At 47.2% G+C, this 13,775-nt stretch overlaps 1 protein-coding gene across 2 annotated transcripts in view; it reads right to left on the bottom strand.

The window, feature by feature from the left end:
- Nucleotides 1-3,290: 3,290 nt before the first annotated feature.
- Nucleotides 3,291-13,775, bottom strand: part of LOC135824949 (uncharacterized) — a 32,069-nt gene continuing 21,584 nt past the window's right edge. The window contains exons 6-9 of one of the 2 annotated variants that reach the window (XM_065337685.1): nt 13,205-13,252; nt 8,578-8,655; nt 7,257-7,556; nt 3,291-4,136 (exon numbers count right to left, since the gene is read on the bottom strand). In XM_065337685.1, the coding sequence (XP_065193757.1) occupies nt 4,128-4,136; nt 7,257-7,556; nt 8,578-8,655; nt 13,205-13,252 (435 nt within the window). In that variant the 3' untranslated portion in view covers nt 3,291-4,127. The remainder of the gene's footprint in view (nt 4,137-7,256; nt 7,557-8,577; nt 8,656-13,204; nt 13,253-13,775) is intronic. The other variant, XM_065337686.1, reaches the window with a different exon arrangement.

Genomic DNA, 13,775 nt, shown 5'->3' with positions numbered 1-13,775 from the left:
CTGGATCATGGACTGCTGCATTGTACACTGCCCCAGCACTGGATCATGGACTGCTGCATTGTACACTGCCCCAGCACTGGATCATGGACTGCTGTATAACATTAGTAGCTGCACCAGCCCTGGCACATGTACTGCTGTAGCCATCAAACCTGTCTACCAGTTCTCTCCGTCGTGTCCTGCTTCACCAAGCCCCCAACCAACAACACATTAACTCTCTGTGTTGATGGTGTTCCGCTTGGAACATTCCCATCGAACCTCATGACCCCAGGCGTGTCTACTGCGTGTTGGGGTTCTGCCGTTTACGCTGAAAGCACACTGTGTCTACATGTACCGAGTGATGTAATCATCTTGATTGTCACTTGTGCTGTCACTAACAGACACTCCGTGTTCATTACTTGCCACTCTCCATCGCCCTGGCCACAGCATCATGAACCAAGCTCTTGTCCTGAAGCCGATGATGTCACTACTGGCTACTAGTATAGTATCAGCTATGACGTCATCGTTTCTGGTGTGCACGTGTCATCCGTCTTGCACAGGAGTAGATACACTGGACAGTGGACACCCACACACATACGTCCGCTTGTCACTGCACAGTGTGTGTGTGTGTGTGTGTGTGTGTGTGTGTGTGTGTGTGTGTGTGTGTGTGTGTGGCCTCATTACGATGGCTCTACGAATACTGTCTTCACTTTCCAGTTAGGCACTATTGTATTGTGCATACTAGAGAGCTATGCTGATTGATGCAACGCAGTGGATTAAGTACAGGAGAGAGGTAACAGAAACAGCGCAAGGAAGAAGAGCTAACGTAACTACAAAGATTTGGCTGTCACGTACACATAGAACGATGCAACGCAGCTAGGAATTGATCTTGTCTGTTGAATTTCTCAAACGGTATTTATATACGAACTTAGAAGTTGAGTCAAGTGTCAAGTTCGGCAAGAAGCGTGTGCTCCTCGTTGGAGCAACCAACTTCATGGTATTTATATATATATATATATATATTTTTTTTATTCACTACACTAGTAGCTGTCTCCAGGGAGTTTGGCTTCTACAGAGATGCAATATTGTTTGTTTACGGATCGTCGTTCTCTCAGTGTACTGCATATTTTTAGTGTGTATGTTTTCATGTGAAGTCTGAAGAGCTGGTCTTTTCTGTCACTTGCAGCCTAGGTGATGTGTTGTGTTGTTTGCTGTTTTTTCTGTCACTTGCAGCCTAGGCGATGTGTTGTGTGTTGTTTGCTGTTGCCACTGTCTGTTTGGTCTGCTTGGATGTTGCTGCTGCTGCTGCTGTTGTTGTATTCTTCTTCTCTCTCTCTTTTTTTTATTACTTTGTTGAGAGACACAGAGGCAGAGACAGTCTTTAGACATTCGCCTTTTCGTTTACTTTGTGACTACTGCTTGATTGTTGTTCAGACGCGCCGCTAACTTGATGAGACGGAAGCACAGTATTTCAACTATGTCTTTATTATTGATTGAGAAAACACCTGCAAGTCGCGGCTGGGCAGTTACAGGCAGAGCTCGCGGCCACTGAATCGCGATTTTTTAAATAATTTGTAGGCCTCAATTGATCAAAACCATTTCATGTGCTGCATGCCGAGTGCCGGTACTTCCAGACCAAACCCATGCCGGCATAATTATATGCATGGAGACCCTGTAGCCGCAGCCAAAAGTCGTGGGAAAGTGCTGTAGAGTGCCAAGTATCCATGCCGACCCCGGGCTTTCTCCAGGGGGTTCGGCTGAGCTATCAATGTTAGCAAGAGTTCATAACCTGGGGTTGCGAACTCTTGGTGTTAGCAACAGTATGTTTGGATATGGTATAGGACGCACGCACGCACACACCTGTCCTGAACATTGACGGTCACATGTCCCCTCATACGAGGGGCCGACTGACATGGGGTAGGTTGGTTTGTTGAGTATGGCACGCAGCACGCTCTGCAGGCTAGCGGCCAGCGAGAGTTCTCTCTCTCTCTCTCACACACACACACACACACACACTCTCTCTCTCCAATCTAGAACATGCTCATCCTGTTTTCATCATTTTCTCATTCCTATTAAAATATATTTGTTAGTACTACATGTGACATACAGCATCCTCCAGTTCCACTAGCAATCACCTATAAGTACAAGTAAATATGTGTCTCCGTTCCTGAGGGAAGTCACACCGGCTCACTGTTTACCGGTACGCCTGTCACAAGAGATGCACGCAAATCTGCAAATGCACTGGATGTGCAACCACAGGTTTTCTCATAGCAACGATACTGGATCTGAATCTGAATGAAACAGATCAAGACTAGCGCCAGACAACCGTCTAATCCACACAGCACATGGCTTCACACACACACACGCACGCACGCACACACACACACGCGCACGGACACACACACACACTCACTCACTGGACCCACAATGCCAGGAGGGGGAATGAATTTCCTGATGGGAATACCAACATACATGTAAGTACGGTATGACCACCGTATTTTGCAGAAATGCTCAAGTTCTAAATTTGATCAACAAAATAAGGACTAAAGTTGCATGATATGAGCATGTAGCTATTCGAGAAGGGGTTTGCTGTAAGCGGTGAAGCATCAAGACACTCAAGCTTGTAATCAAGAAACACACACCAAAACTATTTACTATTAACAAACGGAATAATTTATAGTAGTGGAAAACATGTGGAGTTCCTGAAAGGCTTGGAATCCGGAGAGAAACGGCTCTATAACAAAAGCTAAATAATTACGCTTATTACTGCATGTGAGAATAATATGTACAGCGATAGCAATAAAGGTCGACCATAGCGACCGCAAAATGAAGACCATGGAAGCAGCCAGCCAACACGGCCACTTGAGCTAGTAGAAATCTCAGCGGGTGTTGTCTGCACCAGGGAGTAGTAAAATACTGGTATTCAACTACTCCCTGGCCTGGACTGTGCAGTAACAGTGGTCGCATGTCAGAAAGATGCGGGCGTGAGCACAGCAGGAAGTAAGCGGACTGCTATCTTTCTCAGCGATTTCTTTGTAAAGAAATTACAGAAGCAAAAAGTGTTAATCCAAAAATACATAAATAGTACCACCCATGGCCCAGGCCAGGGGGGTATAGTGTAGAGCGTACGGTAACCATAGCAACAGCAAGGGGAGGTGAAAGTAGAGAACCTAGAGAAAATGAACAAATTTAGAAGCTAGCTTAGGCCAATGGCAACGTAGGCGCTAAGCAGCACAATGGTGCAGGGGGTGCAAGGGGGGGGGGGCTGGGCTGTGCACGGGACGACGAGGGGTGCAGCAGCAGCATATGGGGGGGGGGGGGGGGAGAAGCCGTACAGCAGCATGGAGGAACTGGGTCTTGCACGGAAGCAGGGTGTCCAAATCGCATTGCAATTGGCCAGCGTGTGGCGAAGCCAGTCAAAGTCCATGTCAGCGGCCGCTGTCTGTGGAGCTGCGAGGCTTCGGGAAATGGTGCTCGTAAGGAGTGCCAGCGTAAGGTTTTACTGCCGTGAATCATTTTCTAACTCGACCAACACAGCTATGGCTCCCCTGTGCTGGCCCGGACGGTATTACAGTCGCAGAGAGAGGTAGATACTGGCGACTGAATGTCAGGTGTGTAGTCCATGCACTCATACACAAACATGTGTGCACGTGTCCGCATATCAGCTATCCCTGGGTTGCGTCCGGGCATGGACAAACACTTGTCCGTAATGGAAACACACACACACACGCACACTCACACAAGCTAGCTTCAGCAGTCTCACACAGGCTAACCTGTAGCTGGGTTGCAGTCCACTGTCTGCTGACACGCCGGGGTTCGGGAATGATGAGTGTGAGCCATGGATAGCGACTTGCTGCCGCTGCGCTTCACTGTCAACAGACTACTCTCAGGTTCATCGCGACCAGTGTCGGCAGAGCAATATGAAATGATAACGGCAGCGTGAGACGGTTCTCGGTACAGCTCACGGCGACACACGCACACACACACACACCTGCACGCACGCACACACACACACACCTGCACGCACGCACACACACATTCGCTGATTGTCTGCTCTGCGCGGATACCGCGTGGATGAAACCCTCTTGCTTTCTCTTTCCAGCACCATCGATTGATCTGTGATGAGTAATCACATCACTCTCCAAGTGCAGTTACCGTTTCTGTGCAAAAATCACAAATAAAGTGACAGTGCGGGGGGGGGGGGGGGGGCAAAGAAAGAGGGAAATGATCACGTTATGATGTCAAATGCTGTTGAAGCTCCCCGAGTGGTCACCTCTCAACAAGGGTTACCTCCACATTCAAGGACACACACATAACGACATTGCGCTGTCCCAGCTGTTGTTCTCAATCAAGCAGTCTGCATGCTGCAATGCACTCTGCACCCAAGTCACACATTTTCCTATTCAGGGCACGCATGCCATGCACATAGGAAGGACCACTGCTACACAGAATGCCTGCCAACCAGGTCAATCCTGCCAACTACAATGCAAACAATCGCTTTTCCAGCTTCCTCACTTTGGGGTTGAACTAATGACAAGCTAGATCTATGCCGGAAAAAAAGGTTTTCGTATGAAATGCCTTCAGCCCCCATTTCGTAGTGGAAATAGCAGTAAACACAATGGGGGTCCTGCACATTCAACACTTAACCGGGTCTACGGGATTCTACGAAATCCTACGAGATTCTACGGGGATCCGTGCATCTGTATAACGTGCATACGGCCTATTTTAGCGTTAATAGTGTGATTGGACGGGAAATAACATGCCTTGCTTATACACTGTACACTGAATGTAGTGGTCTTCTGGGATAAGTGGTCACGTTATGCGAGTACTTGTGGTCGCCTTGACAGATTTTATTGCACATGTTGTCTAGATACTGTAACGCCTGATTCATACTTCATGTCGCATACGGGTAAAGTTGACTTGAACTCAATTAATTTGGCCCATCGAGCGACGATCGCGCGATGACTTTCCCGTACGCGAAATGAAGTATGAATCGGCCTTGAGACCACCTTTATTAACGAGTACAGTCAGACCTCGCTTATCCGGATCCCTCGCCATCCGGAAGAAAATAGTTGGTTACAAATGTACAGCATATGCCATGCTTACATACAGTATGTGTGTTCGATTATCCGGTTCCCTCGCCTATCCAGATATTTTTGTGGAAAACGGATGTGTGCGGTTATGCGAGGTCTGACTATATTCGAATTACTCAGTAGCTGCGACGAACTCCGCCATTTGAAAACAATTTTAACCGTCCACCTTTCCACGCTGCGCTTTTGGCCAACATTCACCACACCTTAGCGAGGAAGTTCGTTCATGGATAGATGAAAATTACATGATTAAAATGGTTAAATTCGTTATCTTCACAAACGATGGACACATATTGGCAGGTACAGTCATTAGCCGGTTTTGACAACCGGAATTTGTTAACATTTCACGTCACTGACCAAACAGGCAAAGGAGTTACTGAGTAACGTAAAATATGAGACACCGTACACAATGCTGTTTACCCTAGTTGTCAGCGAGGAGCATAAGATTATTGTTAGGAATTCCGAACGAAAGGTCAGCCGATCAGTTCTGATAACATGCATTAAGAGCTAGGCAAAAAAGCATAGCGTAGGGCCCTGAGCTTTCAAGCTCTCTCGTTATTAGGAATTCAGAAGGAAAGGTCAGACTTTTTCAACGCTACGGACTGCCTAAATTGCAAGATATCATGCCCATTTTTCTACCGCAGACATTGCCGCACTAGCCCCTTTAAATCGTCATTGGTTAGAACTGCTGGCTGACTTTTAATAAAAACAAGTTCAAACCAATAATATGTTAGCAGGAGCATGTGCAAGGTTGATTGTTATCCCTTGCACGTACTAGGGCCTGTGCCCTTTCCTGTTTATTTCATCATAATTGTGTTTGTTAGCAGGAGCACATAACCCCGAAGAGCGTGTAACTCCAGCGATGGGGCCGTGACGGCAGAACTTCACACGTCATGTGACAAACCTGTATGCATTACTAGTATTTTTAACCCTTCCACGATTGATACAGGGCTGTACGCAACCCTATATCCATTGCCATCTGGATTCAGGTCATTTTGTACTGTTTGCCAGCGTGATCGATTGAAATATGTCGTGTGGTGTAAAGTTTTGCCTTCACAGCACTTGGTAGAGGTTGTGCAGGCAGTTGCACACTCTCAGGGGTTATGTACTCTTCATGCCCGCCTGAAGGCACTTTAGAATCGCGGCAGGTGACTGGAATCTCCCCAGCACATTCAGTGCCTTTTAGGTACACTACAAATTTAGCTACTTGTACCTGATTTCTATACGAAAATCACCGAAATTATAAGTTAAAAACGGAAAGTATTTTAAAAGGTAATACACAATACACATTGTTATTCAGATTGTTCCTAAGGTCACAGATTATTGTTTTTCAGAACGAAAACTTTCACTAGGGCTGGGTTGGTTCCGGGTTTTCATGTTTAGCAATTGATGTCACAGTAATCAATGCCCCACGTTAAATAGAGAGAGAGAGACAGAGAGAGAGAGAGAGAGAGAGAGAGAGAGAGAGAGAGAGAGAGAGAGAGAGAGAGAGAGAGAGAGAGAGAGAAAGAGAAAAAGAGAGAGAGATAGAGAGACAGACAGAGAGAGAGAGAGAGAGAGCAAGAGAGAGCAAGAGAGAGCAAGAGAGAGCAAGAGAGAGCAAGAGAGAGCAAAAGAGAGAGAGAGAGAGAGAGAGAGCAAGAGAGAATGACAGAGAAAGATGGAGATTACAGGTCATTCAATCCCAGTTTGCAGGTTCATCGTGCATCAACAAAGTCAAATTCCTACAGCAGTGGGTTCAATTCGGCTTATCCACCCCAGACAGCAGACCTAGATGACCTGGAGCAAGCACAGCACACAGCCCTGGCCAACAATATCTGGCCTGTCTCAAACAACGTTCAGTAGTGTCGGTCACCGAAGAACTGGGGGGCAGCCTCCCAGCCCAGGCTGTTCTTATTGTCATGTATCGCAGTCTATGCACAGTTGAGTCACCGTGTAAACATTGGTAAGTCGTGCTTGGTGGAACTCTGCCTGCTCGTTCCTCGCTGCTACGGTCTTGGGCGCCCGACAGTACTGTACATGGAGACACTGAGGGGGTGCAGTGCCAATATCCACTTTAACTTCTCTACCCATTACTGACTGAAAGTGGACAAGCCGAAGAGAAGGCACTTAGATCAGATCAGGGTCATCATGCTCAACATCAGAATCAGTAGAGTGTTAGTAGAGTGTTAGTATCAAGTCATCTCTCACCACAGTACACATAGTCAGTCTTCTAGGCTTAGGAGTCGACGTGGTGGCCGACCGAGCTCGCATCGAGAACGATTTAGAGCGGACTGACGGCGGGGCGTTGCCAGCTGCGACTATGCATACCTCAAGAAGATCAATCCACTCCTGCGTGGCGTCGGGCGAGTCGGTGCGAATCCAGTAGCTACGCTCCTTGCATACCACCGTGAACGTGTTTGGAGGATTGATCTCTGGAAACAGGTCGGGCATGCCTTTCTTCACCTGCATGCACTTATCAAGTGCTATTTCACCTTGCGGTAGTGCGTCCTGCAACGGCATAATATAATAGAGGGGGAGAGAGAGAGTGTGTGTGTGTGTGTTTGTGTGTGTGTGTGTGTGTGTGTGTGTGTGTGAGAGAGAGAGAGAGAGGGAGAGAGAGAGAGAGAGGGAGAGAGAGAGAGAGAGGGAGAGAGAGAGAGAGAGAGAGAGAGAGAGACATACAGACAGGCAGATAGAGAGACAGGCGCAAGGAATGGGAGAGAAACATGGCTGGAAAGGCAATCGAAGCATATCCTTTTCGGAAAGCAAAGCGCTTTGTATCAAGGAAAATAAGTGTTGACCTGCCTGGCTATTGGGATGAGCTGCATGCCTTACTCTCAACACTTTCGATCTGGGGATGCAAGTGAACGAGGGGGAATATGTATACTGGTACTAGGAACGGGTTTGTACTTTTCATGTACCAAGGGAGTTCTATAGAAAACTGCATGAACATACGTGGACTTCAAATCGAAATTACACAGTATGCCCTAGAGCTAGAGGCTAACAGAGCAACATACTCAGTACAAAGCTGAACCACACCTCATGAGCAAGACTTCACACTGATCGATATGAAGGCCAACACACAGCTGCACCAATAGTATGCCAGGGCAATAGATACACTCTACACCAACGAAATCACTATTGAGAAATCTGCCCCCCCCCCCCCCCGAGGACAATTCCACTGTTGGTTTTGTTGAAACGCTTCGGTTCTGGAAGTCATGAAGAACGCCTATGTCTTGAATCTCATTTATCTTTCACTTGGCCATGCTAGTCTGAGTATAACACATGCTGGGAAGATGGAGGATCTTGACATCCTAAATACATGCAGTTGTGTTGATGTAACAATGGAACTCCACTCTGTGTCTGGGACAACACACTCAACACACTAGGTTACCCATGTCCCCATGTACACCAGGGATTTGTCTCCCTCTCCCTCCTCCCCCCCCCTCCCCGTGTCTCTGTCTCTCCCCAATGCAAGATGCAGGGATACCAGCAACCTTGCCTTGCATTGTAAGCACAGTATTCTCACCATTGGAGACTTGTAGTAGCGCAACTGTAACGTACTGCAGTCCAAGAACAGCCATCTCTTCTGCCATTTAGAACTTAACTGCAGAGAGACAGGCCAGAATAGGAAATACAACACTTAGAGCACAAGGGTCCACATTGAAAGAAAAAACTATATGGCGGAATCCGCGTTGGAACGAAGATAACGCGCTGTGTCCAAGACCAAGGACAGGAACGCTGAGAGTTTTCTGTCGTTGTTTGAGGAAATCAAGATAGTCTGCAAGCTAAAAGCAGAGAACCCGAAGTGGGGAGAGAGAAAATCTCCAGCCATCTTGAAGGCGAATCAAAGCCAGTACCCTCATCCTCCATACACAGGTACTATAAGACTTTCTTATTCGACTTGGAGGAGGAGTGCCTCTTCCACAAGTCAATGGAGCTTACTGAGATCCAACACTGTCATACACGTATGGTACGTATGGTGGACGCAGAGTGCTATCCGGTAGAGCTGCAGTGGGCGAATAATCCAGAAGGACGTGCAGGGCAGGCACAACATGCCGTTGGTGAAACGGTGTGGCCGCGCAGCGCTGCTGCAGGCGTGGCTGGCCTTCATCCACAGTGGCACGAAGGTGTTGCCGTTGGGCACGATGAGTAGGATTCCTGCAGTATGAAGTCGAGGCTGACGACGGTGCGGCGAAAGCTTCCTTGGCGGTGGGGCAAGAGCTTCCTTTGCCAGAGGCCATCTGCAATCCCGTCATGTGTTGCCTGGGCGCGTTTGGCACAACAAGCTTCTGGATCCAGTGCCAGAGCTTGAAGACTGGTGCCCGGTTCCCGAGCCATACCGAGGACCCGATCGGAAACGTTGATATCGGCGATGATCACATCATCCCCTGCAACACTTGTGTCTCTTTTCCGTTCTTTGTTTTTTCTTAGGGTTTTCTTGGCGTTGTGTGCGTGCGTGTATGTGTGTATGCGCGCGCGCGTGTGTGTGTGCGCGCGCGTGCGCAATAATTTGAGAACAATATTATGTATGTTCCTCAACACTTATTTTATAGTAGTAGAAGGTTCTTTTTTCGACCAGGAAAAACTCATGGGAGGAGAGCAGATGTTGATCAAGTTTACGACTTATTTTTTATCTTCAGCAGCAAATGGTATTAAAGGGGAAGTTAAGGCAAAAATTAAAATTTCACCAGTTGTAGTCTTCGGGGTGCTGAGTCGAATGGTCTTGGTCCGAGAAAGCTGAGACTCTCCCTTCCTACTTGAATCCCAATCGAACTCGCGCACTTCCACCGAAACTGGTTGACTGCGCCCTACTAGATGGGGATTTGTATGCAAAATGTCACTAAAAGTGCCATTTCGTTCTTATAAAAGCACGGATGACCGCGATTGGCCCACATGTTGTAGTCTTTTGGACGCTGAGTCGACTGGTTTTGGTCCGAAAAGGCTGCGATGCAGCGTTCCTCCTTTATTCCCAATCGAACATGGTTGAACAAGCGGTCACGTGCTCCTGGGTGCCCAAATCACCTGGTCACCACGCCAGCAGGCGACAACTTTCACACCAAGGTTCAACTCGAGTGACAGGACTGCACCCAAACAAGGTCAAACAGGCTAGTAAGTTGTACCCTGCAGGCACGGTGACCAGGTGACTGGCGTACGCAGGAGCACGTGACCGTTTGTTCAACCATGTTCGATTGGGAATAAAGGAGGAACGCTGCATCGCAGCCTTTTCGGGCCAAGACCAGTCGACTCAGCGTCCAAAAGACTACAACATATGGGCCAATCGCGGTCACCCGTGTTTTTATACGAACGAAATGGCGCTTTTAGTGACATTTTGCATACAAATCCCCATCTAGTAGGGCGCAGTCACCCAGTTTCGGTGGAAGTGCGCGGGTTCGATTGGGATTCAAGTAGGAAGGGAGCGTCTTAGCTTCCTCGGACCACGACCATTCGACTCAGCACCCCGAAGACTACAACTGGTGAAATTTTAATTTTTGCCTTAACTTCCCCTTTAAAGATCAAAGTGAGAGGCGGTGTTCCGGTTAAAGTTCACTGGCTGTGTTCGATTATGCACTTGAATCGATTCAGGCGCATTCAAGTCGTTCGATTTTCATGTCATGAGCCCTGGAATCGATTCGGAATCTATTCACCCTATTCTCATGGGGTGATGTGAATGGCGCGAATCGATTCATGAATTGCTTCATGAATCGATTCGCGGGCATAATCGAACGCACTCACTGCGTACAGCAGATCCTATGTCTAATTTTGAACTGTGCATAAGGGATGCCCAATTGGCTGGACTCTATGAAGGGCGTGACATCCATATAAAGACTCCTTATACAGACCTGCTCAATGAAATCCAGTCGCGATCGCATCACTCAAGTTTGCACCTTTTCGCAGCCCCGTGTTCACAGGTCTCGGGCTACGTATCGCCCGGCGTGTAGTTGAAGGACGCGACTGGATTTCGCTGTAGTTGATTCCAAGTTTGAACGGTGTACAGTGGATTTAGAACCAACGAGAGAGCTTGGAAGCTCAGGGCCCTACGCTATGCTTTTTTTGCCTAGCTCATCGTACATGTTATTAGAACTGATGGAAATGTTTTTTTCCCGTTGATTGGCCACATCATTGTATTGCAAAAACGTTTCGATCAGTTTGAATATGAGTTAAGCAAAAGTATTTGTAGAATTTATTGCGGATTGTTATTTTTCTCTACAGTCGACCTACCCTTATAACGATATTTCCGTCACACCAAGAAATATTGTTATAAGGGTAATATTGTTATAGGGGTAACTGGTTCATTTCATACACATACGTCATAATGCATGAATTCTGTTCATTTTTTACACTCTTCATAGCATAAAAACTGATGTACATGCACATTATGTGAACAGCAAGGTGCCCACTGGTGCCCCCATTGCATTTCTTCATGTCCCAGCGACTTATCAAGTTAAGCTTGCCCTACCTGGATAGTGGGCTCTACATGTTGCTTGCTAGATATTAATATAAAATGGAAAATGTCGATTGGTCAGCCCTTTTATATCGTTATAGGGGTAATATCGTTATAACAATATTATTGTTATAGAGGTAAGGCACTGTATACACAAGTCAATGGAGTGATTTGGTTTGGCAGAAAAATATCGTTATAAGGGTAATATCGTTATAGAGGTTATCGTTATAAGGGTAGATCGACTGTAACTTCATCCACTTTTGGTTTGCTCCTTTTTTTCTTTTTATCTCCTTATACTGTAAATCAACAAATTTTGGCCGATCTCGAAACTTTGGCCGATCTCGAAACTAAACGTTTCGCCGTCATTTAACTTTGGCCGATTGGAGTTTTCAAAAAGAAATCGATCGTTTTTTTGCTCTCACATGCATCCATTGCTCAATCATGCATCATTTGCCTCTATAACAAACTTTGGCCTGCGATTTACTGTGGCCGGTTGGTACTAAGCGGCGAAATCAGCGAAATTAAATCGCCAGCGAAAATCGTTTCCTGGGACCGGCGCTGACTCTGCCGATCACGGGCGTTCTGGACTCGACGGGGTGTCTGCCCTGACGTTTCCTGGGACCGGTGCTGACTCTGCCGATCACGGGCGTTCTGGAGTCGACGGGATGTCTGTCCTGACGTTTCCTGTGACCGGCGCTGACTCTGCCGATCATTGGCGTTCTGGAGTCGACGGGATCTCTCTTCCGACGTTTCCTGTGACCGGCGTGAATCGCCCGTTCACGCTTATTTTGGAGACGACGGGATTTTCTTCCAAAGTATGTTTTTGCTGACGCATCCTATCACCTATTCGGCGTCTACTCTAATTTCATTTCCTCCTCGTCTCCCTATTTCTTTCCAAATCTCCCTCTACATCAGGGAGTCGTATACATAATACGACGAATATTGTGGCCAGCTGTTTGTGGCCAGCTGTGTTTGATGGTACTGTACGGGACAGATACTGGAGCCAGCAAATATTGTGGCCAGCTGTTATGTACAATCCTGTAGAGCCTTTGTAGTCACAGATACAGGATAGCTCCAGGCGTGACACAAACACACAAACAAACAAACAAACACCAAATTAAAGCTGTGTGGACCCTGGCTAGCGCCAGACGTTACTGAAGTAACGTCTTCTGCATAGCTACGGGAATAAAACTCTATATAGGGGGAGCCAGTTGGCAAGACCAAGAGTAGATAAACAAGAGTGTGCAACTCCCGGATGGAATGGCCCATGGCGGAAATTTTTGTTGACGTAATTCTTTCTATGACGCACACGCTGCGAGTCTTTTGTGAAGTTTTGCCTGGTGCACTTGGCTGGGCTTTACATTACAAAGTCGGTGCCCAGCACGTGCTCTACGACACGTGTCATGTTTTCTGAAAAAAGGTGACGTCAACAAAAATTTCTGCCGTGGCCCGTGATATCGGCAGATTGTGCAGAAAAGATGCGTAGTTGCACACTCTTGTTTATCTACTCTTGGCTGGACTCTATACAGGGAGTGATGTCCATCTAAACTTTGAACTTGAAGTCTTCACAGTTGATTCCAAGTTCGGACTGTGTATAGTGGATTTTGGACCAATGAACTCTATATAGGGGGTGGACAACATATAGGGGCTGGACTCTCTACTGAGTTCAACATATGTTTTCAAGCCCTAGGAAATCGATATCAATGCATACCTGTGATCCCTTCTTGTAGATCCAACCGCAATGCACTGGGTCGAACCTCTGTGCATATCGCACACAGCAACAAGAACAGGAAACAGAAGAGCAGAACGTCAACGATATCATGAACTTGAGCAATAGTGTGTTATCAAGCATGACCATCCTGTTTTCACCCAGTCAAAGTCTAGCCCCCCTCCCCCTTCCCCTTCTATGTTGCATTCTCGGCCCTTGTCAGCCAAAGGTCATTGCGACCAGAACATACTTCAAACAAGAACTAAATACATGACGGGGAAGCAAATAATTATATGACAAGTCGCACAGTACCATAACTCTCCATGGGGCCCTGGGCACTACATACCCACCGTGTGGAAAGCCTCTTGTAGGGCAAGTCGCTCCTTGTAGTACTACAGCTGCGCTCTCGGTGAAATCAGACCCCAAAGGCAAAACCTGTGCCCTGGACCAGTTCCGACTACAGTAAAACCTGTAACTAAAGACCACCGTGACTAGCGACCAGCCTGCTACTAAAGACCACCGTGACTAGCGACCAGCCTGCTACTAAAGACCACCGTGACTAGCGACCAGCCTG

The sequence above is a fragment of the Sycon ciliatum genome, chromosome 9 (genome assembly GCF_964019385.1).
Source record: "Sycon ciliatum chromosome 9, ocSycCili1.1, whole genome shotgun sequence".
Classification (NCBI taxonomy): Eukaryota; Metazoa; Porifera; class Calcarea; order Leucosolenida; family Sycettidae; genus Sycon; species Sycon ciliatum.
Note: the sequence above shows the minus strand (reverse complement) of the source record. Positions and strands in the feature narration are given on the sequence as shown.